Raw genomic sequence first — 24,915 nt, 5'->3', positions numbered from 1 at the left:
GTGTATTTCCTGCCTCTGTCAACTGAAGAGGCCAAGAAGCAAAGACGCCCGATAGCAAGGAGCCACCTTGTGCCCAGCTCTCAGTTTCTGGTACCATTTGCCACTAACAGGACTCAGGGCTCCTCAGAGAGTGCGTGATTCCCAGGCCGTGGCAGGGTAGGTGCAAGAGGAGCATGGGATGTCTTTTTAAGCCAGAAAGTAAGGAAGTGTTAACTTCTTTTCAAAAGTGACGGGATGTGTCCCAAGGCCATGGAACACACCAACCGGTCAAATCTGGGATCATCCGAGCCCCAAAGTAAAGTACAAAGTTAACTCCCACCAAAACAGGCGTGTTGATCCGTCGTGAGTAGACAAGTCAGCGAGGGGGAGATGGGACCTCGTGCTGGCGGTAGGATGGACTGGTCAGTGTGGCCGGAGGGCCGGAGAGGGAGAACCATGGTCTTGTAACCTTCACGGTAAATAGCGGATGGAGTCAGGCTCATCCGTCGACACCGACTGCGGGGGCAGATTTGATGAGGAGCGGACTGTTTGCACCAGCTTAGAGAGTTGCCCTCAGTGATGACTGCTTAGTTGCAAAGGAGAATAAAAGAACAGCAACAATTTGTTGTAGAAACAGGGCAGCCAATCACAGGGGATCCCACTGAACCTCCCCGGGGAGGGCGGGTGAGAGGCCGCTGGACGCGATGCTCCCGCAGTCGTGGCGCTCAGGGGACCCACAGGCATGAACAGCCTCCACCGTGAAAAGGATCCCCCACACACAGTTTCTATTAACAAAAAAAGGGAGAAAGGGGACCGTATGCTCCAAAAATGTCTGTGTTACAAGTGGAAGAGACGTGACGAGCCCACGTGCTGCTTGACTGAGCGGGGTGCTGCTCTGCTTGAGGGAAGAGAGGCTCTGGAGCGTTTGCGAGGTCAGCTGACAAATTGGAGATGGACAGGAGATCAGATAAAGGTGTTCTACCAGCGTCGTGTGTGAAGCTGGTAATTGTGCTCAAGTTAAGGAAGAGGACATCCCTTTTCATGGGAAGTACGCACTTGAGTGTTTGGGGGCCAAGGGACATGATATATATACGTTAGCTTTTAATAGTTCAGAAACAAACTGTGTGTGTGTGTGTGTGTATGCACACCTGCCCAGACACACACACAGCATGTAAACACAAATGGTAAAGAAAAATGGGCAAAATATTAACAAAAGGTGATCTTTTGTTTGTTGGATCTTTGCCTTTTCTAGGGCCACACCCGCAGCACATGGAGGTTCCCAGGCTGGGGGTCCAGTTGGAGCCATAGCCACCGGCCTACACCACAGCCACAGCAACGTGGAATCCGAGCCGCGTCTGTGACCTACACCACAGCACGTGGCAACGCCGGGACCTTAACCCACTGAGCCAGGCCAGGGATCGAACCCGCAACCTCTTGGTTCCTGGTCGGATTCGTTAACCACTGCGCCACAACGGGAACTCCCAAAAGGTGATCTTGATCAAAGATATACAGGAACTCTTTTTACTATGTTTTCTTGCAACTTAAAGAATTTGATAGCATTTCCAGAGAAAACAGTTTAAAAATGCAGTGGAATTTAGTGAGTAGATCATCCTCAAGTTTGTCTTCATTGGCTCGTGTGTCTGGAGACGTTACGTGTGCTCCTTCTCACGGAGAAAGTTCTTCACTGGCGCAGGGTTTAATGTCGAGACAGCTGCTCTCGGGGATTGTACGGGTCTCTAGCAGGATCTTTTGCGTTCAGACAAAGGAAGATTTAAAGAGTTTTCATTGACTTTTTTGTTTGTGTGTGATGTGGGGGTTGGTTTGTTTTCTTTGGGTTTTTGGTCAGGTCAGAGCTCTGATAGCCTGGTGATTCTCAGTCTTTAAACGCTCTGACCTCCATGACAGACGATGCTGGCACATGTATGGTACATGGCTCTCAGCATCTGGCTGCAGCGTTTTCACTTTTTTCTCATTCAAGAAGATGCACCTGGGAGTTCCCTGGTAGCTTAGTGGGTTAAGAACCTGGCACTGGACTTCCTGTCGTGGTGCAGCAGAAACGAATCTGACTAGTATCCATGAGGACACCCAGTTTCAATCTCTGGCCTCGCTCAATGGGTTAAAGATCCGGTGTTGCCCTGAGCTCTAGCGTAGGTCGCAGACACAGCTCAGACCTGGCGTGGCTGTGGCTGTGGTGTAGGCCAGCGCTGCAGCTCCGATTTGACCCCTAGCCTGGGAACCTCCACATGCCGCGGGTGCGGCCCCCCACAAAACTGAAAGGATAGAGCGTAGTGTGGCTGGAGTGGTTAAGTGAGATGGAGACCAGCAGAAGCGGGTCCATCTTTGTGTCACTGTCACATTTTCCTAGATGCTCTCTCCTGGAACCAACTCTCCCTTGGACGGTTGTACTGAGCAGCTCTGGACAACCTCACCCCCCCCCCATGCCCCCACCAGCACTTTCATTAGGGGCTCTTGACTGTCCCACCCCGGTCATGCCCCCCCCGCCGGCCCCACACATGGCCGGGCCTCAGCCAGCCCTCTCCCACAGGGGACGAGGGGCCCGTGCCCTTGCCAGTCTGCGGGACCCGTCCGATCGTTCAGCAGCAGCGCATCTGGCACCTGTACCGAGTCGTCTCTGAAAACATCAGCGAGTGGAAGTGCACGGCTTTGGCCAAGGTGACGCTTTCCTGAGCTGCATCTGGGAGTGGAGAGTCTGCGGGGGCAGGGGGCGGGCGGGGAGGGTCTCCAGCGAGCCTTTCTCCCTGCAGTTCAACCTGGCCATGGCCCAGGAGAGGACAGACGGCTGGCTCACAGAGGCGGCCGGGATGGGCACAGCCCTCGGGCTGCATAGCCCGGTGCTGCAGCGCTGCATGCACGTGCTGGAGGAGTTCCGCAGCCTCCTGCCGCTGCTCAGCAAGCTGGGCAGCCTCCAGCTGCAGAACCTCGACTTCCAAGCCCTCCTGCGAGGTAGGTGTGGGCAGAGTCAGAGCCGAAGCTGAGGGAGGGACGTGAGGCTGAGCAGTGCAACAGCTCGGTCCCAGTTCCGGTTCTGGTTGCTCCACCACTCCTCCCGGCTGGCCCGGCCATCCCCCCGGGGCCAGAACCCCCTTCCCCACAGGGACAGACACTTTTAACCTTCCGCACTGCCGTGTGGGCCCTCTCTGCCGACCTGGGCTGGACGCAGGCTGGAGCCTTAGCTCTGGACGCTGAGCTGTGCTCTGGACCTTGGCTGTCTCTGTGCTGCTTTGAGACCCACTGGACTGGCCTGGGCTGGGCTCTGCCAATAGCAGGTGCTGCCTGCCTGTCCCTCTCTCCGCAGCCTTAGGACTAGGCCCTCTCCACAACACAGAGCTCCTGACACTGGGCCAGCTGCTCACTTGTCCACTGCTGGAGTTTACAGACCGAATCAATAAGGTGGGCCCCCCACCCCCACCCCAGAGGAAGGGTGATGCAAGCCCACGACCTGTGTGTTAAGCTCCCATGGAGCCAGTTAGGGCCCCTAGCCCCTTGAGACAAGGGGATAGTGGGCACTGGCTTGGGGTGGAGGTGGGCGGGGGGTGAGATCGCCAGCCTGCCTGGACGCTATGGGGATCTTAAGGGGGGGGTTCCAGACTCTGAGAGTATGTCCCCCGCACCCGGCCCCAAAGCTCTGGGTACACAAGATGGCAGCTCTCCGCCAACACTCACCCTGTCCCCATAGAGCACGAGCTGCCTGAGGTATTGCCTGCTCAGCTGGAGCCTGCGAAAGAGGGGGTTCAGGTGGCAGCCTTAGGTCACAGGAGGTCCTGGGGGCCTGTCTTTGCCACCTGCTGGCTGGCTCTCTGTCTGAGACCTCCACTCCCCTGAGCCCTGGCTCCCGAGTCCCAGCTCCAGGCTAGCCCTGTGCCACCAGCCAGTCCTGGTTCCTGAGACCCAGCCGTTTTCCAGATCTGGCAGTCTGCAAACCAACGGGTTCGTGCCCAAGAGGCCCTGGTGCGGCTGCAGCGGGCCTGGGAAGCGCGGCAGCTGCGGCTGCTCAACTTCATCCTGCACGTGCCCCCCGAGCCCCCGGCCTCCGAGCGCTCCAGGAAAGCACTCCGCAGCCCCCAGAGCGAGGTGGTGGCCAAGGACAGTGGCACCTTCATCCTTTCAGGTGAGACCAGCCCTGGCGGCCCAGTGAAAGCCCGGGGCAGCCCCCGCACAGCCTGAGCCCTCAGCTGGCCTGTTCTGAGAGTGTAGCCTCCATGCTGCTCTCATCGTCCTAATTTCCTCGGGCTCCCCTGCCCCTCCCTCCCACCCAGGCCCTGGCCCTTCAACGGAGGCCCTCTCTCCCCTTTCTGGGCGCCTCCGGAATCCCTCACAGTCCTGGCTCTCCGTCGGCCAATGCCCCGTCCTCTGGGTGGCGCCCGCTCACTCCTTCCGGTCCTGCCTCCTCTGAGCCTAACACAGGAGACGGGCTTTCAGAGCCAAGTCCTGGCCCTCGCGAGCCCCGGGCGGGTGCAGGGAGAGAGGGACGGCCGGGTGCTGGAGCGCCCGACTGAGGGCCGTAGGGTCCTAGAAAGAAGCCCAACTGTGGGGGCTCAGGGGGTCGGAGAAACCTTCCCTCCCCTTAAGGCAAAGGCCGCACGTGCTTCCGAAGGCGCAGGCCTTTGCCAGATGGGCACGGGGGATGGGCTTGCCAGGCAGAGGGAACAGCCCCAAAGAGGGTGTCATTAGGAAACTGCCAGGACGGGAAATTCTCACCCAGCCCAATCGAAACCCAACTGGCGAGTTCAAAAGAGTACGTTAAATAAGGAAAAGTCATAAAATACGGATCCAGGGCTTGCGATTTTTATTTTGGCTTAAATCATAGACTGTGCATGTATTTACCTCCCTTTTAACCTAAGGGCCGGAGCTTTTGTCTGACTCGCGGTCAGTGGGAGACGTTCCTCGCGTTCGTACATTGTCTGCTCTTTCCCCGTTCGGTTCCTGTAAAGTTGAGCAGTAACATGAGGACGCTCCAGAAGTTACCCGAGTCCAGAACTTTTCTAGATTTTTCTTATAATTTCAGAAATTTTAAAAACGGACTTGCCTACCTGAGTTTATCGTCCCGTGTTTATGGGTCCTTCTTTAGCGAAGGTGCCGCAGTGTCCACAGCACATCTTTTCCCAGCCATGGTTCATGGTAAACAATCTTAAATTCTGTAGTGAAAATTAGAACTCACGTCAACACTTTTGCAAACACACCCTGACTCTTGGTGGGCATATGGTTCAGCAAGTGGAAGAAAATAGTGTCTTCTGGAGAATAGTTTGGGGTCTGTGAGCGGCAGTGCCTTTGGGGTGTCTGTTCCCCCTGCCCCCCACCCCCCGTCCTTGCCCTTCCTGACGGGCAGCTCAGCTCAGCTCAGCACTGGAGCCCCGCCCCCTTAGATTACAGCAGCCTGCAGGACTCCATCCAGGAAAGTCTTCAGGTGTTGGTCAAGATCCTGGCCATCCAGAAGTCGGGAGACTTAAACCGAAGGGCGTTGGAGTGGGTGACCATCATGCGTGGCCTGGGTGCGTGCTGGCCTCTAGCGTGGCCTTCGGGTGGGTGGGACCTGAGGGCGCGGGAGGGGTGGGGCTGGGCCAGGGCGGCGCGGGGTCCGCCTTCCTTCAGGCCACGTCTGGGGCTGAAGTGGCCCGGCCTTCATTGATGGCGCAGGTTTTCTCTCCTTCGAGTAAGTTCCCTGGGTGCTGCTAAGCCCAGAGTTTTGGGGGGCGGGGCACCCCAAGAGGGCAGGAGTGGTCTGGACCCCCTTGCAGAAGCTGGAACCCAAGTCTCCCCCACCTAGTGTCCCCTGGCTGCTCCCACAGACGCGCTGCTGCAGGTGTGGGTGGCTTTCCAGCAGAAGTGGATCTTTCTGAACAGAGTTCTGCATGAGATGAAGACCCCGTTCCCTGGCTCCGACCTGGTAGGGCAGGGGCTGTGGCGGCGGGCCAGCACCAGATCGGGGCCCCGGTGGGGGCCCTGCCCTCACTCGCATCGTCTGCCTCCCGCAGCGCTCCCGTTTCGAGGCTGTGGATGAGCAGTACCGGGCCCTGATGCAGGTGTCTGTGGCCGACCCCTTGGTTCTGTCACTCATCGTGCCCAGTGCCCGGCGGAGCCCTCATTTCCAAGGGCAGCAGCTGCAGCGAGCGCTGCAGGCCGGCTCCGTGGAGCTGGAGGCATCATCGCGGCGCTGGAGAGCGTGCTGTACGGCGTGCGCGCTCGCTGCCCCCGCCTCTTCTTCCTCAGCGACAGCGAACTGGTGGCCCTGCTGTCCGCTCTGCTGGAGCCCTGTGAGGCCCAGCTGTGGGCGCGCCGCTGCTTCCCTCCTGTGCAGGCCGTGAGCTTCAGGTCCCACGAAACGGCCAAACACACAGGTGCCCAGCAGGCAAGCTCCAGCACGCGGATTCAGGTGGAGGCCCTGGCGGTGCTGGGGGCCGGTGGGGAGGCGGTGGCGCTGCGGGGGCCCCTCCCTCTGCACCCAGACCTCCCCAAGTGGCTGGCCTCGCTGGAGCGGTGTCTGCGGCTGGCACTGGTGCACACGCTGCAGGACTGTGTGGCTGCCCGCTTGGCTCTGGGCCCGGCCCTGGACAAGGCCTTCAAGCAGCTGCCCCCGCAGAGCCAGCTGCCCCCGCAGCTGTATGTCCAGCACTGGCTGGACCTGGCACAGGCCTTCCCGTGGCAGTGCGTGCTGGTGGCAGAGGAGGTGGTGTGGCGGGTCGGCACGGAGGAGGCCCTGCTGGAAGGGAAGGCCCAGGCCCTGGTCCCCTGGCACGTGCGCAAGCTCGAGGTCCTGGTGCATTTCGTGCGGGCCCAGAGGGCCTCTCAGGGTGAGCAGCCCCCACCCTCTGTCCGCCAGAGCAGCTTGCTCAGGGCCCTGCTGGTTGTGGCAGTGGCTCACCGGGACATCGCACAGCTGCTGCAGGAGCACCAGGTCAGCGACCTGGCCGACTTCCACTGGGCCCGCCAACTCAAGTACCACCTGGGTTCGCCTCACACCACCTGCCAAAACCTCCTGCAGGATCCCACGTCTAGCGCACCTACGAGGACTTCTCTGTCACCAGCTGCGTGCTGGATAGACGTGCTGGGCCGGTCTGTCTTCTACAACTATGAGTACCTGGGTCCCAGGCTGGGGCTGCTGCCCAGCCTGCTCCCTGAGCGGCCAGCCCTGGTGCTGCTGCTGGCCCTGGAGGAGGTGGCCTGCGGGGCTCTGCTGGGCCCTGCCGGTGTGGGCAAGGCAGCCACAGTGAAGAGCCTGGCACAGGCCCTGGGCCGCCAGCTAGTGGTGCTGCCCTGCTTTCCTCAGATAGAGGCCCGAAGCCTGAGCCGCTGTCTGCACGGCGCCCTGCAGGGCGGCGCCTGGCTGCTCCTGAGAGCGGCTCAGCACTTGCCCCTCGGCTTGCTCTCTGCCCTGGGCCAGCGCTTGGCTGAACTGCGTCACCTCTACGCCCCACTGTACCAAGAAGCTTCCCGAAACACCAGCACTGTGGACCCCACCCACCCCCAGGTCCTCGGCCGTGGCTTCTTTGAGAAACGCCAGGTGGACCTGCGCCTTGGCTTCGGCTGCCTCCTGACGATGCGAGCGCTGAGCCCCGCCCTGCCTGCCAACGTGCGCCTGCTGCTGCGCCCTGTGGCCTTGGCACTGCCCGACCTGCAGCAAGTGGCAGAGCTGACCCTGCTGGGTGCGGGCATCCGGGATGCCTCCCGCCTGGCCACCCGCCTATCCAGATTCTTCTCCCTAGAGCGGGAGCTGGCGTCTGGGCCCCTGCCCTGCCGCTTGCCACTCCTCAAGCAGGTTCTGGAAGACATGATCCAGGCTCTCAGCGCGACGGAGGAGGACCCCGAGTCCGAGCAGGTCCGCAGCCCAGCCGCCGTCGAGGAGGCCACCCTGCTGCAGGCCCTGCAACGCTCCCCACTGTTCAGCGTCCTGGGTGGGGTCCGCCTGCACGACCTCCAAAAGCTGCTCAGTGGGCTCTTCCCCACCGCCAGCCAGGTGCCGGAAGAGCCTCGGAGCCCCAGGCTGAGGAGGTCACTGGTGGTGGAGGAGCTGCGGCAAGGAGGCCTGCACCCCAGCCCTGACATTCTGGGGTCCCTCGAGCAGCTGGGCCAGGCCCTGGGCCAGGCTGCAGGCGTTCTGCTCCTGGGCCCTGCAGGCAGCGGCAAGACCGCTTGCTGGCACAGCTTATATAAGATCCAGAACAGGCTGGTGGCCATGGAAGACGCCGCAGCCCAGAGCTGCCGGCCTGTGCAGATCGCACACCTGTATCCCAGTGTGCTCAGCCCCCAGGAGTTCCTGGGGTGGCTGGAGGGCCCCTGCTGGCACCACGGCGTCTTCCCACGTCTGCTCGGGGAAGCCAGTCGCTACAGGACCGCGGGCCCAGAGGGGCAGGTGCAGGAGTCAGCAGGGATTCAGCGCTGGATCGTGTGTGACGGGGCTCCCAGTGCTGCCTGGCTGGACTGCGTCACCTGCCTCCTGGGTGACCCCCCCCAGCTCAGCCTCCCCAGCGGTGAGCGGATAGCACGGCCCCCGGGTACTTTCCTCTTGATGGAGGTGGGAGATGCCACAGGCATGTCCCCCACGCGGTGGGCCGCTGTGCCCTCGTCTGGTGTGGCGGGGAGCAGACGTGGCAGGGCAGGCTGGGCGTCCTGATGGCAGCTCTGCCCCGTGAGTACCGACTGCAGCTCCAGACCATCACGGAGCTCAACCACCTGGCTGACGTGCTGGTACCTGCCACATTCCGATTCCTCACCTGCCAGGGTGCCAGTTCTGTGCTGCAGGTACACGGGCGGCAGGCCATTTCCCCGGGGGTGGCGGAAGTCGCCAGCCTGGCCCGCATCTTGCGTTGTCTGCTTGACCCACACCTGCGCGGAGACGAGGAGGCCAAGGCACATGTCCCAGGTGAAGGGAAGGGTCCGTCGGAGAGCTCCGTGGCCTTGAGAGCGGGGGCAGAGCGGGGGCCTGAGAGCGGGGCGTCACAGCCAGCCCCTCCTCTCTTCCCCACCCCTCCCCTTCTTGCTACGGGGCTGCGGTTCTGGCCATGGCGACCTTTGCAGAGGACCTCAGCTGTAGTGATCCTGTGGCCCGAAGCTTCAGGTCCTCCAAGAGCGTCTTTCTGACCCGGAGTCAGGCCGACAGCGAAGCTGTGACGAACAAGCGCAGGGAGCACCTTCTGGCCGTCAGCAGCTTCCTCTTTGCTTTGATCTGGGGCTTTGGAGCCCACCTTCCCTGCAGGTGTCTACGGGGGTGGGGAGGGGGCAGCAGAGGGCTGAGATGGAATTGCCCACGGGGGCAGCACCAGGCGACAGACGTCGTCAGGGGAGGGTGGAGCGTGTGAGGGCCCTGAAGATGGAACTGCCGTAGCTGACGCTTTGGCCTTTGTCCGCCTGCACAGGCTCTGGCCCCGCTTTGATGCCTTCATGAGAGATTCCATCAGCTGCCTGTCCAACTACCCGGAGCCACCACCCTCAGCTCGGTGTTTGACCTCCATGTGTGCCCTGAGGATGGGACGCTAGTCCCCTTCACCGGCCAGTACCTGGGCAGCCACATCAAGGGAGCTCCGGGCACCTTCCATCCTTCTCCCCAGGTGTGAGGACAGCGGGGACTTGGCAGGGCTGGGGGTCCAAGAGCTCCCCTGGGGTGGTTCGTGTCCTAGGCCCAGCCGAGGCCAACCTGCTCCCGTTCTTTGGTGTGTTTTCATAACCACAAGAACGCATGAAGGGGTCTGCAAACAGCTTGAATACAGGGCTCCTAGGCTCTGCCCTTCAGCTCGCTCCCTGTGCTGCCGCAGCAAGCCCTGCTCCTGTCCTGCAGACCGAACGGCTCTTGTACGTGGTGGACCTGCTCCTGTCAGAGGGGCAGCCGGTGCTGCTGGCTGGAGAGGCAGCAACAGGGAAGTCGGCCTTTGTGGAGGCGCTAGTGGCGCCACAGCACCCGTACACGTGCAGCCCCATCCACCCGGCCGTCAGGACCACCCACCTCCGCCTCCTGCTGAGCCAAGGGGTCCAGGGCCCACCGCAGGCCAGCCCATGGCCTGCGCAGCAGGATTCTAAGGGCTGCATCCTCTTCCTGCTGGAAGATCTGCACCTGGCTGCTTCCGGTGAGGAGCTGGGAGGAGGGAAGAGGTCACTGTCACCTCTTGAGACGGTGAAAGCCCTGGCGGTATTCACAGACTCCTACAGGCTGAATCTCAGCGCTCCATTCTCAACATCTCCATCTGCCTGTGCTCCCTCAGTAGCCTTATCTCTTGCAGGGCCTCATCCACCATCTCTGTGCTTTGACTGCTAAATCTTCACCGCCAAGATTCTCTTCTAAGCACCAGACCTATTTATCCAACAGTTTCTGGTCCCTTCAGCATCTCAGATCCAACCCTGAACTCATTATCTTGCCCCCAAACCCTGCTCCGTATGCCCTCTTAGTAATGGCACCCCCCTCCGCTGGTACCGTCTCGTCAGTTTAGCCAGAACCCCTGTGGACGTGGCTCCTCCTCTCACCATGTCCAGTCACCGCGTGTCCTAGTTTTGCCCCTTGAGTACGTCTCAAACCTCTCCACCTATTTCCACTCATCTTCCCTGGTTCAGACAGTCATGCCTAGAGCTTCGGAAGATGCTCGGGCAAAGCTTTCTTGTGGTGAGTCTTCCTTCTCTAGACTTTTGTGCTCTGCGTTCTAACTGGACTCAACTATGCAGCACAAGCATCCAGTAAGTCAGGCTGCCTCTGGGCTCTGGGCTCGCCATCCTCTCTGCCGTTTCTCTCCGTTTATCTGGCTAAATCCTACTTATTCTTTATAAGTAATCCCAGGCAGTGTCGCCTCCAGGTTTGCGTCAACACTCACTCCTGTGCCCTATCCAAAAATCCGTGACAACCCTGGTTTTCTGACGCTATGTTCACTTCCGTCCCACTCTGAGCTTCATGAGAGCAGAGAGGTGTCTCAGTCATTTTGACGACCTGGCAGGAAGTAAATGCTCAGTAAGAGTAAAGGAAAGGGGCAAAATCCTGATGAAAGTCTGGGTTACTGAAGTTAGATGTTTCTAAAGTCATCTGCCTCCCTAAGACGATGACAGGTTCGGAGAATGTGGGCATGGGCATGGGCAAAAATGAAGCCCGGGTACAGGGTATTGAAGTTGAGGGAGTCCATGCGCTAAAGCTTTAGGTGGATTGTCCGGTTAGACACTGAAGTCCCTGGAGCAGTGCGGAAAAGCTGAGCCAAGTGGAATCGTTTATTGAATACTACATTCTCCATAAAGCCTAATGAGATGGAGGTTTGTTATGATGATTTTGAAGACCAAGAAACTGAAGGATTTTATAACTTGACCGAGACACTCTAGCCGGAAAGCATTAGATCACAGTGAATATTCACGTCTGCTTGGCTCCAAACCAGTAATTTTTTCCAACTATATTATTTGGCCTTCTCAGTGAATTTGCACAAGGAATTGGGATGTTGCTGGATAACAGAAAGGGTAAAAGGAGGTACCGCCAGACCTGTGACTGGCAGCCGAGAAGAGATTTCAGCAGGAAGGTTGAAAACATGGCAAGCAACCGTATAGAGTGACGTACACACAGCTGGCAGTGTAAAAGCTCTCCTGGGGTGGCAGCCACCGAAACGCCATACAGAGCAGAAGACCGAGAGCCACACAACAAGAAGAAAACTTTGTCGGAGGTCCTGACGTGGCAAAGCGGTTAACGAATCCAATGAGGAACCATGAGGTTGCAGGTTCGGTCCCTGCCCTTGCTCAGTGGGTTAAGGATCCGGCATTGCCGTGAGCTGTGGTGGAGGTCACAGAGGTGGCTCAGATCCTGCGTTGCTGTGGCTCTGGCGTAGGCCAGCGGCTCCAGCTCTGATTCGACCCCTAGCCTGGGAACCTCCATCTGCTGCATGAGCAGCCCTAGAAAAGGCAAAAAAGGAAAAAAAAAAAAAAAAAAGGAAAACTGTGTCAAGAGAAAACAGTTGATAAAAGCTGATCCTGAGATGGTCTAGACGTCGAGTTTGACAAATACTTTATAGCAGCTACTATAAAAGCTGTCAGGTGCTGAAAGGGAGATAGGAGCTTAATGAGTGAACACAGAGGTAATCTCAGCAAAGAAATAAAAACTACCAAAAATAACTAAATGGAAATTATAGAAGTGGAGATTATAACTGAAATGAAGAAATTCACTGGGTGGCTTAATAGTACATTGGAAATGGCAAAAGAGCCAGTGAACCCCAAAGACCAAAAAAGTTGAACATGAAAAGAGCTTTAATCTAATGTGTATATAACGAGAGTTTCCGAAGGAACAAAGAGTGAGACTAGGGCAAGAAATACCTTTGAGGAAATGATGGCCTACATTTTTCCAAATTTCTTTAAAAACATTGACTTTCAGGTATAGAAATCTTGGTTCTCCTTTAAGGAGGATCATAAAAAGAAACACATCTAGGAATATCATGGTCAAACTGCCAAAAAGCCAGAGAGAGAGGAACTTTGAAAGTGGTCAGAGGAAAAATAAAAAGACACATTATATATACATGAACCACATTAAGAATGACAGTTAACCTCTCTCATCGGAAACAACAGAGTCCTGAGTTTCCCCTGGTGGCTCAGCGGAAACGAATCCGACTAGCATCCATGAGGACACGAGTTTGATCCCTGGCCTTGCTCAGTGGGGTAAGGATCCGGCATTGCCGTGAGCTCTGGTGTGGGTCGCAGACGTGGCTCGGATCCCACGTTGCTGTGGCTGTGGTGTAGGCTGGCAGCTGAGCCTAGCCTGGGAACCTCCATATGCCGTGGGTATGGCCCTAAAAAGACACAAAAAAGAAAGGAAGAGAAAAGAAAAACAACAGAGCCCTGAGGGTGGTAGAACAACAGCTTTAAAGTGCTAAAAGGGGAAAAAAAAAAAACCCCCACCCTGTCACCCTAGAATTTTCTATCCAGTAAAGAAACGATTATAAGTGAAGATGAAATAAAAATATTCCCGACCCATGAAATGTGAGCAAATTCACTGCTGCTAGCACTGTGCTGCCAGAAATGCCAAAAGCTGGTTTTTGGGTCTAGAGGAAAGAACACTGCATGGAAGCCCGGATCTGCAGGAAAGAATGAAGAGCACCGGAGACGGCAAACGTGCGGGCGCCTGTAAATACTGTTTTGTCTCTTAATTTCTTCCCAACATAGCTGCTCGTTTAAAATCCCGTGGATGCAGTTCCCATTGTGGCTCAGGGCAAACGAATCTGACTAGTATACACGAGGACCCAGGTTCAATCCCTGGCCTCGCTCCCTAGGTTAAGGATCCGGCGTTGCTGTGACCTGGGGTGTAGGTTGCAGGTGCGCCTCTGCTCCCGCATGGCTCTGGCTGTGGCTGTGGCGTAGGCCAGCGGCTACAACTCTGATTCGGCCCCTAGCCTGGGAATTTCCATGTGCCGGAGGTATGGCCCTAAAAAGACAAAAAATAAAATAACATGGAGTTGTCGGTGTAGGTAGGTGTGGAAAAAGTTGGAAGGATAGTAAAAGGGTAGGGTAGGGAAGAGCGCGTAAGCTGAATTACGCGCGTGCAGGTTCTTACGGTGACATGGGAGGAGGGAGGAGTAAATACGAGTGCGAAGTGGAAGAGCGTTACAGCTAAATATGGACGCGCTAAGGAGGCCTGTTGTTCGCCATGGAGAAGTCACTAAGTACTAACACCAAGGAGAAGGACTAAAGCCAATGAAGGAAATCCAGCGGGATATGAACCTATGTCAGTTCTATGAAAGAAAGCAAGAAATGGGCAACAGCAGAGTGAAAACAGACAAATAGAAGACAACAATACAGTGGATTTTAAACCAACCATATCAGTGACTGCTCTAAATGTCTTTTTGTCTTCTTTTTTTGTCTCTTTAGGGCCACGCCTGCAGCATATGGAGGTTCCCAGGCCAGGGGTCCAATCGGAGCTGTAGCTGTCGGCCTGCACCACAGCCACAGCAACGTGGGATCCGAGCTGCATCTGTGACCTACACCACAGCTCATGGCAACGCCAGATCCTTAACCCACTGAGCGAGGCCAGGGATCGAACCCATGTCCTCTTTGTTGCTAGTCAGGTTCACTAACCGCTGAGCCATGGCGGGAACTCCAATGATTCTTCTAAATGTAAATGGACTAACACACCAAATAAAAGGCCAGCCTTATCAGACTAGATGAAAAAGTGAGAAGTAGCTCTAAGCTCTCTAAGAGATGTACTTTAGTATGTTTTGTTGTCGTTGTTTTTGCAGCAGCATGATATGGATCCGTTTCCAGACCGGGAATTGAACAGCCTCAGCAGTGCAAATGCAGGGTCCTAACCACTAGACCACCAGGGAACTCCTTAAGAGAGAGACACCGATTTTATTTTTTGTCTTTTTAGGGCCGCACCTGTGGCATATGGAAGTTCCCAGGCTAGGTATCCAGTTCATGCTGTAGTTGCTGGCCTATGCTACAGCCACAGCAATGTGGGATCCAAGCCACATCTGTGACCTACACCACAGCTCACGGCAATGCCAGATCCTTAACCCACTGAGCAAGGCCAGGGATTGAGCCTGCGTCCTCCCGGATACTAGTCAGATTCGTTTCCACTGAGCCATCATGGGAACTCCAAAACACAGATTTTATTAAAGGCAAAAGAGTTATCATACAAATGGTATGCATAAGAAAGTTATGTGGGGAGTTCCTGACGTGGTGCATCGGAAATGAATCCGACTAATATCCACGAGGTTGCAGGTTCAATCCCTGGCTTCGCTCAGTGGGTTAAGGATCCAGTGTTGCCATGAGCTGAGGTGTAGGCCACAAATGCGGCTCGTCTCTGACGATGCTGTGGCCATAGCGTTGGCTGGTAGCTGCAGCTCCCATTGGACCCCTAGCCTGGGAACTTCCATATGCCACAGGTATGTGGCCTTAAAAGGAAAAAAAAGAAAGTTATGTGGCTGTATTAATACCAAAGCCCTTCAGGACAAGCAGTATTGTAAAGAACTGGAGCTCTCACGATCTCTAATGAGGGAGAAATAAATGCCCTGAACGTGTCCCTACCTGACCAGAGCTTCAAAATATGTGAAGAGAAAAATGGAGAGTCACGAGAGAGAAAGAGCAAATCTAAAATCACAGTAGGAGGTCTGATGCCCCTCTCAACAACTGTCAGAACAAGGATAGAGGACATAAGCGTGTAGCTCTGACACGGTTCACCACGCCGACTCTTAGAGACATATGCCCACCGACGGCCAAGTGCACACGGAACCCCCGCCAACAGAGACCGTAGGCACAAAACAAGGCTCAACAAATTTCAAAGGATTAAATTTCACAGAGTATTTTCTCTGTAACATTAAAAACCAGTAACAATAAGATACCTAGAAAATCCCCAACTATTTGAAGTTAGCACATTTCTAAGCAACTCATGCATCAAAGAGACTCCAGGGCAAATTAGAAAATATTTTGGACTGAATAGTAATAAAAAACAAAACACATCAAAATGTGTGGGATGTAGCTTAAGCAGTGCTTGGAGAGTCTATAAGCTTTAAAGTCCTTGATTAGAAAAGGAGTTCCCGCTGTGGCACAGGGGGTTAAGAACCCTACTGCAGCGGCTTGGATTGCTGCAGAGGTGTGGTTAGATCCCTGGCCCAGCGCAGTGGGTTAAAGGATCCAGAGTAGGTTGTAGCTGTGGCTCGGATTCAATCCCTGGCGTGGGAACTCAATAAATAAAGAAGAAAAACTTGGAATCAGTGATCTATATTCTCAGCTTAAGAATCTAGAAAAAGAGGAGCAAGTTCAACCCAAAGTAATTAAAAGGAGATAAATCCCAAAGATCAAAGCAGTAATTGATGAAACAGAAAAAAGTGCAAACAATAGAAAATATCAACAAAGCCAAAATTTGGTTCTTTGAAAAAGATGAATGCATCAAGTAACACACATCAAGAAATAAAAAGAGAAAATATAAATGATCAATATCAGGAATGAGAGAAGTTTTATCTTAAAAGACATTAAAAAGGATTACCAGGGAATATTGTGAAAAACTTTATATACTAACTAGCAATTTAGATGAAATGGACAGATGCTTTGAAAAACACAACTTATCAAAATCTCAAGAGGAAAAAGAATATATTAATTTTTTTTTTGTCTTTTTGCTATTTCTTTGGGCTGCTCCTGCAGCATATGGAGGTTCCCAGGCTAGGGGTCTAATCAGAGCTGTAGCCGCCAGCCTACGCCAGAGCCACAGCAACGCGGGATCCAAGCCGTGTCTGCAACCTACACCACAGCTCACGGCAACGCCGGATCATTAACCCACTGAGCAAGGGCAGGGACCGAACATGCAATCTCATGGTTCCTAGTCGGATTCGTTAACCACTGTGCCACGACAGGAACTCCTATTAAATTTTTAAATTCATAAAAATATTCCCAGTTAGCTGGGTACATAAATTATACACAATATTAAGAAAAAAGTGGAAACTTAGGCACACTTTTTCAGAAAATGAGTAGATAACTTTTCAAATCATTTTAAAATGATACCATAACCCTCATACCAAGTTCTGAAAAGATACTTCAAGAAAAGAAATTATAGACCATGAACTTCCACAAATAAAAATTTTTAAAAGTCCTTAATGATATTAAGTACGATTCAGCAGCATATGAAAACAAGAACACATGATCAAGTGGCGAGTATCCCAAGAATGCAAAGTTGATTCAGCATTCAAAAATCAGTCAGTGCAATGCATGACATTAACAGAACGAAGGAAAAAAGTGTAAGATCATCTCATCAATAGAAAAAGCACTTGATACAACGCAACACTTTGTAACTCTCAGCAAGCTAGCCATAGAAAGGAATTTTCTCAGTTGATGAAGGGCGTCTATTAAAATTTACAGCTAATCACATGCTTAACTGTGAAGTATTGAGCACTTTCTCCATAAGATCAGGCACAAGACAAGAATGTCCACTCTCACTGCTTCTATTCGCATTGCACCAGAAATCCCTATCAGTGCAATAAGAAAGAGAAATAGGAGTTCCTGTCGTGGCACAGTGGAAACGAACTGACTGGCAGCCATGAGGATGCCAGTTCGATCTCTGGCGTCACTCAGTGGGTTAAGGATCTGGCGTTGCCATCAGCTGTGGTGTAGGTTTGCAGACACAGCTTAGATCCTGTGTGGCTGTGGCTGTGGTGTAGGCTGGCAGCTACAGCTCCAATTCGACCCCTAGCCTGGGAACTTGCATATGCTGACGGTGCGGGCCCTAAAAAGACCAAAAAAAAAAAAAATTATTTTAAAATGGGAAAGGACATAATACTGTCTCTAGGGGGGATATAACATGATTTTCTACACAGAGTCCGGAGGAATCTATATAAGAAAACAAACTATAAACCTATTAGATTAAATAAGTGAATTTAGCAGTGTCACAGCATACAACCTATTGAAGTCATTATTTATATCTTAAAAACAACTGGAAATCAAACATTTTAAATATCATCCAGTAGCTTAAAAGACTTAGGAATAAAACTCAGTGAATGCTATACAAAGAAAATTACTAAATACTGCTGAGCTAAAGGAGACGTGGGCAAATGAAGAGATACTCCATGTCCATAAACCAGAAGAGTCTATAGTACTGAGGTGCCCATCTCTCCCAAACTGAGCTATAGACTCAACACAATCCCAACAATCTCAATCTCATCAGGCTGTTTTCTTAGACACCGGCAGACTCATGCTGAGACTTAGATGGAAACATGCAAGAGACCTAGAAGAGCCAAAACAGCTTTGAAAAAGAACGGAGTTGAATGTAAACTGGTACGGCCACTATGGAGAACAGTCTGGAGATACCTTAGAAATCTATCCATAGAACTTCCATATGACCCCGCAATCCCACTCTTGGGCATAGATCCGGACAAAACTCTACTTAAAAGAGACACATGCACCCGCATGTTCATTGCAGCACTATTCACAATAGCCAGGACATGGAAACAACCCAAATGTCCATCGACAGATGATTGGATTCGGAAGATGTGGTACATATACACAATGGAATACTACTCAGCCATAGAAAAGAACAACATAATGCCATTTGCAGCAACATGGATGGAACTAGAGAATCTCATACTGAGTGAAATAAGTCAGAAAGACAAAAACAAATACCATATGATATCACTTATAACTGGAATCTAATATCCAGCACAAATGAACATCTCCACAGAAAAGAAAATCATGGACTTGGAGAAGAGACTTGTGGCTGCCTGATGGGAGAGGGAGGGAGTGGGAGGGATCGGGAGCTTGGGGTTATCGGATACAACTTGGAATGGATTTACAATGAGATCCTGCTGAGTAGCATTGAGAGCTATGTCTAGATACTTAAATTGCAGCAGAACAAAGGGTGGAAAAAAAATGTATACATGTAAGTGTAACTTGGCCCCCATGCTGTACAGCGGAAAAATTAAAGAAAAAGAAAAAGAACAGAAATAAATTAATTAAAAAAAAAGGAAAAGAACAGGACTTACCTTTTGATTTCGACACCTACTGTGTCCACTTACAGTGAGGTATTGGTGTAAGGACGTGGGTGTGACCTAAAGGAACAGACCAGTGACTCCAATATACAGGGGTTACCATTTGGTTTTCACCAAGTGTGCCGAGAAAATTCAATGGGGAGAGGGCAGTGGAGGAGCTGGAGCAACTTCATGTCTGTGGGGGAAAATGAGCCTTGAATCCTACCTCACGACATCCATAGAAATCAATTATAAATGGATTATAGGCCAAACTATAAAAGATAAAACTATAAAACTTAAAAAAATTGGAGAAAAGTCTGTGTGAACTTGGTTAGAGGCAAAGATTTCTTAAGATACAAAAATTGGGAGTTCCCGTCGTGGCACAGTGGTTAACGAATCCGACTAGGAACCATGAGATTGCATGTTCGGTCCCTGCCCTTGCTCAGTGGGTTAATGATCCGGCGTTGCCGTGAGCTGTGGTGTAGGTTGCAGACGTGGCTCGGATCCTGCGTTGCTGTGGCTGTGGTGTAGGCCAGTGGCTACAGCTCCGATTCGACCCCTAGCCTGGGAACCTCCACATGCCGTGGGAGCGGCCCAAAGAAATAGCAAAAAAAAAGACAAAAAAAAAAAAATACAAAAATTGTATTTTACCAAAATTAAAAACTGTCCCTTATGCTGGCAGTTCCCACTGTGATGCAGTGGAAGGGAACCTGACGAGTGTCCATGAGGACGCGGGTTCAATCCCTGGCCCCGCCCAGGGTTAAGGATCCGGTGTTGCCCTGAGCTGTGGTGTAGGTGGAAGACACAGCTCGGACCTGGTATTGCTGTGGCTGTGGTGTAGGCTGGCGGCTACAGCTCCAATTTGATCCCTAGACTGGAAACTTCCATATGGCCCTAAAGAAGCAAAAAAAGTAAAAAATTTAAAAATAAAAGACACTGTTAAGAAAATGACAAAAATAAACCATAGACAGAAAAATCTTCATGATACATGTATCTGACAAAGGACTCACACCTAAACACATAAAAAGCTCTTACAACTCAGGAAGAAAAGCTCCATACTTAAAAAACAGCTAAAAGACTTGAGCAGACACGTCACAAGAAAAATGTATGCTTGCTAATAGCCCATGGAAAGGCGCTTGACAGTATGAGGCATCCGTGAACTGCAAATTAAAACCACATGCAATAACACTCAGCACCTACCAGGGAGATTATAATTAGAAAGACTGATAAGAAACAGTGTTTGCAACACGTAGAGCAACAGAAACCCTCACACTTTGCTGATAGGAGTGTCAACTGATACAACAGACTGAATGTATAAGACCCAGGAGTTCTGCTCACAGGTAACTCCCCAAGTGAAATGAAAGCACGGACTGCTCTCAGACTGACACGTGAGTGTCCACAGCAGCGTTAGTCTGAGTTGTCAAAACCTGGAAACAATTGAAAAAACCATCAGTGTCGGTGGATCTACAAACGTGACCTTTTCATGATGGGACATCACTCAGCAAGGAGGCAGAACCACCCACCTACCGACGCACACCAAACAGGGAAGACTCTCCAATCATGCGGAGTGGAAGAAGCCAGACCTGGTAACTGTACGCTGTGTATGACGTTCTAGAACAGGCAAAGCTAATCCGCAGTGATCGACCACCGCAGACCAGACTGAAATTCCTGGGACAGTGCGTTAGAGGGGTTGACAGCCACAGGGTGTGGGGGGATGAAAATGCAGCTCTCTACATCTGTCAGAACTTGGGGAGCTCCTGAAAAGGGGTACATTTTCTTCTACGGCAATACTGTCTTAATAAAGTTGACCTGACAAAAGTGCGCACATGCTGTAACTCCAGCGTCTCTGCGATGGTGGCACTTTTCTGTCTGCCGTGGTCAGATCAGGCCTCCATCAGCCACAGTTTCCAAACCCTCCTACTCGCTGTCTGCCCACAAATCTGTCCTTGGTCCTAGAGGCGGGATTTGGGGAGAAGCGGGATGACACCCCTCACTCAGAGGGAGAGACCACAGCTTATTCAGACGTGACCAGGTCCCCACACGCCAGATGCATACAACCCCCTGGGACGCCGTATGCCGGGAGCAGGCCCGGGGAGGCCGGGGAGGGGGGCGGGTGATGCGCTCGAGCGGACTCACGCCTGGTCTCCCCGCTGTTCTTCGCCCCCCTCAGACCCGGAGCAGAGCTGTCAGCCGGTGCTGGAGACCCTGCGCCAGGCCATGGCCGGCACGGTGTACGCCCACGACACCTTGGAGCTGCAGACGCTGCAGCCCGGGGTCAACTTCCTCGCCACGGCCACGGTGCCAGGCTTCTGCGAGCGCCCGCTGTGCCCGCGCCTCTCTCGACTCTTCACGGTGCTGGCCCTGGGCAGCATGACCCAGGCCACACTGCTGGGCAGGCACGCGCCCGGCATCCAGGCCTGGCTTGAGCGCTTCTCCTCCGTGGAGCGGCAGGGCCTTCTAGCGAAAGCCCTGGTCCAGGCCTCGGTGGGCGCCTGGGAGGCCGTGGGCCGCTGCTTCCTGCCCTCACCCCTCCGCCCGCACTACCGCTTCTCTCCGCACTCCGTGGGCCAGCTGCTGGGCAGCCTGCAGCTGCTGCCCAGCAGGGCAGGCTCCCGGGGTCCGGTGGACTGTCCCAGCCACCAGGAGCACTTGCGCCGGGTGTCCGGCCTCCGGGGCACCCGCCTGGCGATCGCCATGGCCACACGCAATATTGTGCGCCTTTGGTTGCACGAGGCCCAGAGGACCTTCTGCGACCGGCTGGACAGCCCCGGGGAACGCTCCTTCTGTGCCAACCTGCTCCTAGAGGTCGCGCAGAGCGTCTTCTGCGGTGGGCCGGCGCCCCAGAGCCTGGACCAGGGCTGCGAGGAGGAGGAGGAGGAGGAGGAGGAAGAGAAGGTGCCCGAAGTGGAATCTGAAGGGGAGCTGGCCCCGTGGGAGGACCTGAGCAGCAGCGGCAGTGAGACGGAGGGGGACGACGACCCGAGGGGCCTCGAAGTCCCCGCAGACCCGCCGCCCAGTGACGCGGCACCACCCGCAGCGCCGGGAAAGAAGGAGCCCACGGACAGCCTCCATCAGGAGCCAGGCCGGGAGGAAGGCAGTGGGGCCTCCAGCCGCAGACTCCAGCCGAATAAATCCAAGAGCTGGTGGCAGAAGGCCACTCAGATAGACCTGATCTCACCCCTGTTGCTACCAGTGCTCCTACTCCGTCCCCAGGAAAAGCCCTCAGACCTGGTCTTCAGTCGGGAGCTGATGGTGGGGTCCGACTCGGAGAGCTCCAGCTTGTACCTGGAGCGCCCCTGGGAGAGCCTGGAGGAGCAGCTGGCCACCTCGGCCTCTCGGCTGCAGCTGAGCCCCCACCTCACCCGGTGCCGCTCGATGGCCCAGCACGTGGCCCGCCTGGTCCGGGTGCTGGCCAGGCCCCGGCAGCATGGCCTCCTGCTCTCGGGGGCTCAGAGCACTGGGCGCCGTGCTGCCGTCACTCTGGCTGCTGGTATTTGCCAGGCCCGCCTCTTCCACCTGCCATCTGGGCCAGAGGGGGCCGTGCTCCAGTGTCTGCAGGACGCCAGCTGGCATGCAGGCATGTTCGGCCAGCCGGTGGCCCTGCTGGTGCCCGAGGATGTGGCTCCGACCAGCCTTCATCGTCTGCTGGCCCTGGCCACCTCGGGCTCGTTCCCTGACCAGTACACGGAGGCGGACCTGGACCGCATGGAAGAGCATCTCCCCGGAGAGAACCTCGGTGCCAAGCAGAACAGCAGGAAGGAAGGGCTCTTGCAGAGGTGAGGCCAGGAAGCTCCCCCAGGGGCCGCTCTGCTCCTGCTCCATCCTGGCCACAAAGGCCCAAACCCAACCGAACCAAAGCTAAGGGCTACACTGAGGGCTCAGAAGGTCAGCACTAAGGGGTCAGGGTTGTGACGGGGGGACCTGGGCGGGCAAGCGGGGATCCAGGGGAGGCCGGTATCCAAGCTCCTGCCTCGCAGGTTCTACCAGCAAGTGTGCAGCCACCTGCACCTGTTCATCCTGTTGGGCGATGCCCAGGCCCAGAGACAGCTGCCCTCCACCCTTTTCCTGAGGCTCCTGCAGCTAGCCGTGGCCAGCACGGACCGCTATGAACCCTGGGACCAAGATTCCCTGGTCAGCGTGGCCCGGCACCGCCTGGAGGGTGCCCAGAGCCCACGCTTTGAGGACGGTGAGCCCTCTAGCTGCCCTCGACGCTCGTCTCGGCCAGTTCTAAAGAGGATCCGTACTCAAGCCTCTCTCTCTAGAACCTCGCTGAGCCCCCTTCTCCCTTTCTGCCCACCTTCCTGCGCCGGGAGAGGGCCCCTTTTCTTTCTTGTTCCCCAAGAGCTCACACGTCCAGGCTAAAGCCATGCCCGTTACAGACTCCTTGAAGCACCTGGACCTCCAGGCCTCAATTCCCAGCGTGGCCAAAGCCATGGCTCTCATCCACCTCTCGGCCGCCAGCTACCAGGGGCACCTGTGTCCTGACCTGGCACTCGTCACCCCCAAGACTTTCCTGGACTTCCTGGACACCTTCGTGCTGCTGCAGCGACAGATGGCCCTGCGGCTAGAAGACAAGGCCCAGCGGTGAGTGGCCCCCACCCCCGAGCCTCCCTCGGCTCCCTCGGCTCCCTCGGGTGCACTCACTGGCACCCTGTGTCTCCAGGATCCAGAACGCCCTGGAGAACCTTTGGGTGCTGACAGAACAGCACAGCGCCCAGGCCGACCTGATCTGCAGCTTGAAGCAGCGGCTGAAGGGCTCCTGCAAGGTGAGGCCTGCTCAGCAGGGTCAGAGCGGGGGCCCAAAGGGGACCTCAGGGGACCAGCCCTCCGGAAGCTCAGTTCAGGCTCCTGAGAGCCCCCCTGCCCAGGGGTCGCTCATCCCTGCTGCTGCTTCTCTGCCGCTCAGGCTCGGAGGTCTCAGGGCTCGACTGAAAGTGGGCAGATTCTTCCAGACGCAGGGGACTCAAGCGTCCACTTCTGGTTGTCCCTCGTACCCTGGCCGCTCCTGACAGAGTCCCCTGCGGGCGGGGCAGGGTTACCTGCTCGAGGCTACCTCGCCCTCGAGTCCTCCTCTCGCTTCTCCACCGCTGCTGCCGGCTCGCCCTTGGAAGCCGTCCCCTCCCCGCTGTGTCCCTGCACCACGTCCTTCCCCAAAAGCAGCACAGAGACCAAGAGACACGCACCGTGGGCTGCAGCGGGGGGCGCAGGTGGTCAGGGCTGGGAATGGATTGCAGCGGCCCACTAGACCTCAGTGACCTGAATGTCCCTGTCACCCTCCTCAGGACACTCCCAGCGACAGGCTTTTCTCCTCCCCTCTCCCCAGTACGGTTCCACAATGGTTTTCAGCCTTTTTTTTTTTTTTTTTTTTTTTGGTCTTTTTAGGGCCGCACCCGTGGCATATGGCAGTCCCCAGGCTAGGGGTCAAGTCAGAGCTGCAGCTCCGGGCCTGCACCACCGTTCACAGCATAGCCGGATCCTTAACCCAGTAAGTGAGGCTAAGGATCAAACCCATGTCCTCATGGATGCTAGTGGATACTAGCCAGGTTCGTTACCACTGCACCACGACGGGAACTCCTCCTGTTGCTTTCTTATACAGAGCATTTTCTGATCTGAATAAAACAAACTATTCATATCTAGCTAAAACTGGTGGCAGTGGGGTCATTACACCTTCTGTAGATGAACACTCTTAGTTAAAAGTGTTTTCCCAGGAGTTCCCAGTGTGGTGCAGTGGGTTAAGGATCTGACTGCAGCAGCTTGGGTTGCTGCAAAGGCACAGGTTCTAGCCCTGGCCTGAGCAGTGGGTTAAAGATCCGGTGTTGCTCAGCTGCTCAGTCCCCAGCCTGGGAACGTCCATATGCCACAGGTGGGGCCATAAAAAGTCATTTTAAAAAGTTATCACAAAATATAGAGAAGTTTGGGGAGTCCCCGTTGTGGCTCAGTGAGTTATAAACCCAACTAGTATCCATGAGGATACAGGTTCGATCCCTGGCTTTGCTCAGTGGGTTAAGGATCCAGTGTTGCCGTGAGCTGGGGTGTAGGTGGCAGAGGCGGCTCGGATCTGGCGTGGCTGTGGCTGTGGCGTAGGCTGGCAGCTGTAGCTCTGATTCGACCCCTAGTCTGGAAACTTCCATATGCCGCAGGTGGGTCCTAAAAAAATAAAAGAGAAGTTTTTCCTTCGTTTTCAATTAAGAATTCTAAAATCGCGTTTTTTCCCGTTCCTCGTACACAAGCCCTTGACGAAGGCGCAGGGATAAGTACAGTGAGGTGGACGGTGAGCAGCTCAGGAGCAGAGCATCTGACTGCCTTTCCGGTGGGCTCTAGGGTGTCTGCCTACACGGTTTTCACTGTGCTCGGTGTAGACAGTGCTCTCGGCGGTCCTCACAGCACAGGTGCCTCCTGCCTCCCACCGCGGAGGATCACCGGCTTAGACTGAAGCCCCAGAGCCACTGCGACGCAGAAGAGTGAAGCCGTTCGTAGATGGACAGGGTTCTCTTTCTCATGGTTTCCAAATTCCGGTTTCTCGTCTTGG

General features: G+C 54.6%; 1 protein-coding gene across 1 annotated transcript in view; it reads left to right on the top strand.

Moving 5' to 3' along the window:
• Positions 1–24,915, top strand: part of DNHD1 (dynein heavy chain domain 1) — a 65,886-nt gene that overhangs the window by 29,715 nt on the left and 11,256 nt on the right. The window contains 17 exon segments of the mRNA XM_021062338.1: positions 2,525–2,652; positions 2,745–2,943; positions 3,296–3,390; positions 3,904–4,108; positions 5,364–5,489; positions 5,787–5,884; positions 5,973–6,132; positions 6,135–8,537; positions 8,540–8,857; positions 9,013–9,190; positions 9,351–9,427; positions 9,430–9,542; positions 9,770–10,055; positions 20,557–22,162; positions 22,364–22,572; positions 22,766–22,970; positions 23,050–23,152. Coding sequence (XP_020917997.1) covers positions 2,525–2,652; positions 2,745–2,943; positions 3,296–3,390; positions 3,904–4,108; positions 5,364–5,489; positions 5,787–5,884; positions 5,973–6,132; positions 6,135–8,537; positions 8,540–8,857; positions 9,013–9,190; positions 9,351–9,427; positions 9,430–9,542; positions 9,770–10,055; positions 20,557–22,162; positions 22,364–22,572; positions 22,766–22,970; positions 23,050–23,152 — 6,509 coding nt within the window.

The sequence above is a fragment of the Sus scrofa genome, chromosome 9, assembly GCF_000003025.6.
Source record: "Sus scrofa isolate TJ Tabasco breed Duroc chromosome 9, Sscrofa11.1, whole genome shotgun sequence".
NCBI classification, from domain to species: domain Eukaryota; kingdom Metazoa; phylum Chordata; class Mammalia; order Artiodactyla; family Suidae; genus Sus; species Sus scrofa.
This window is presented reverse-complemented; position numbering and strand designations above follow the sequence as displayed.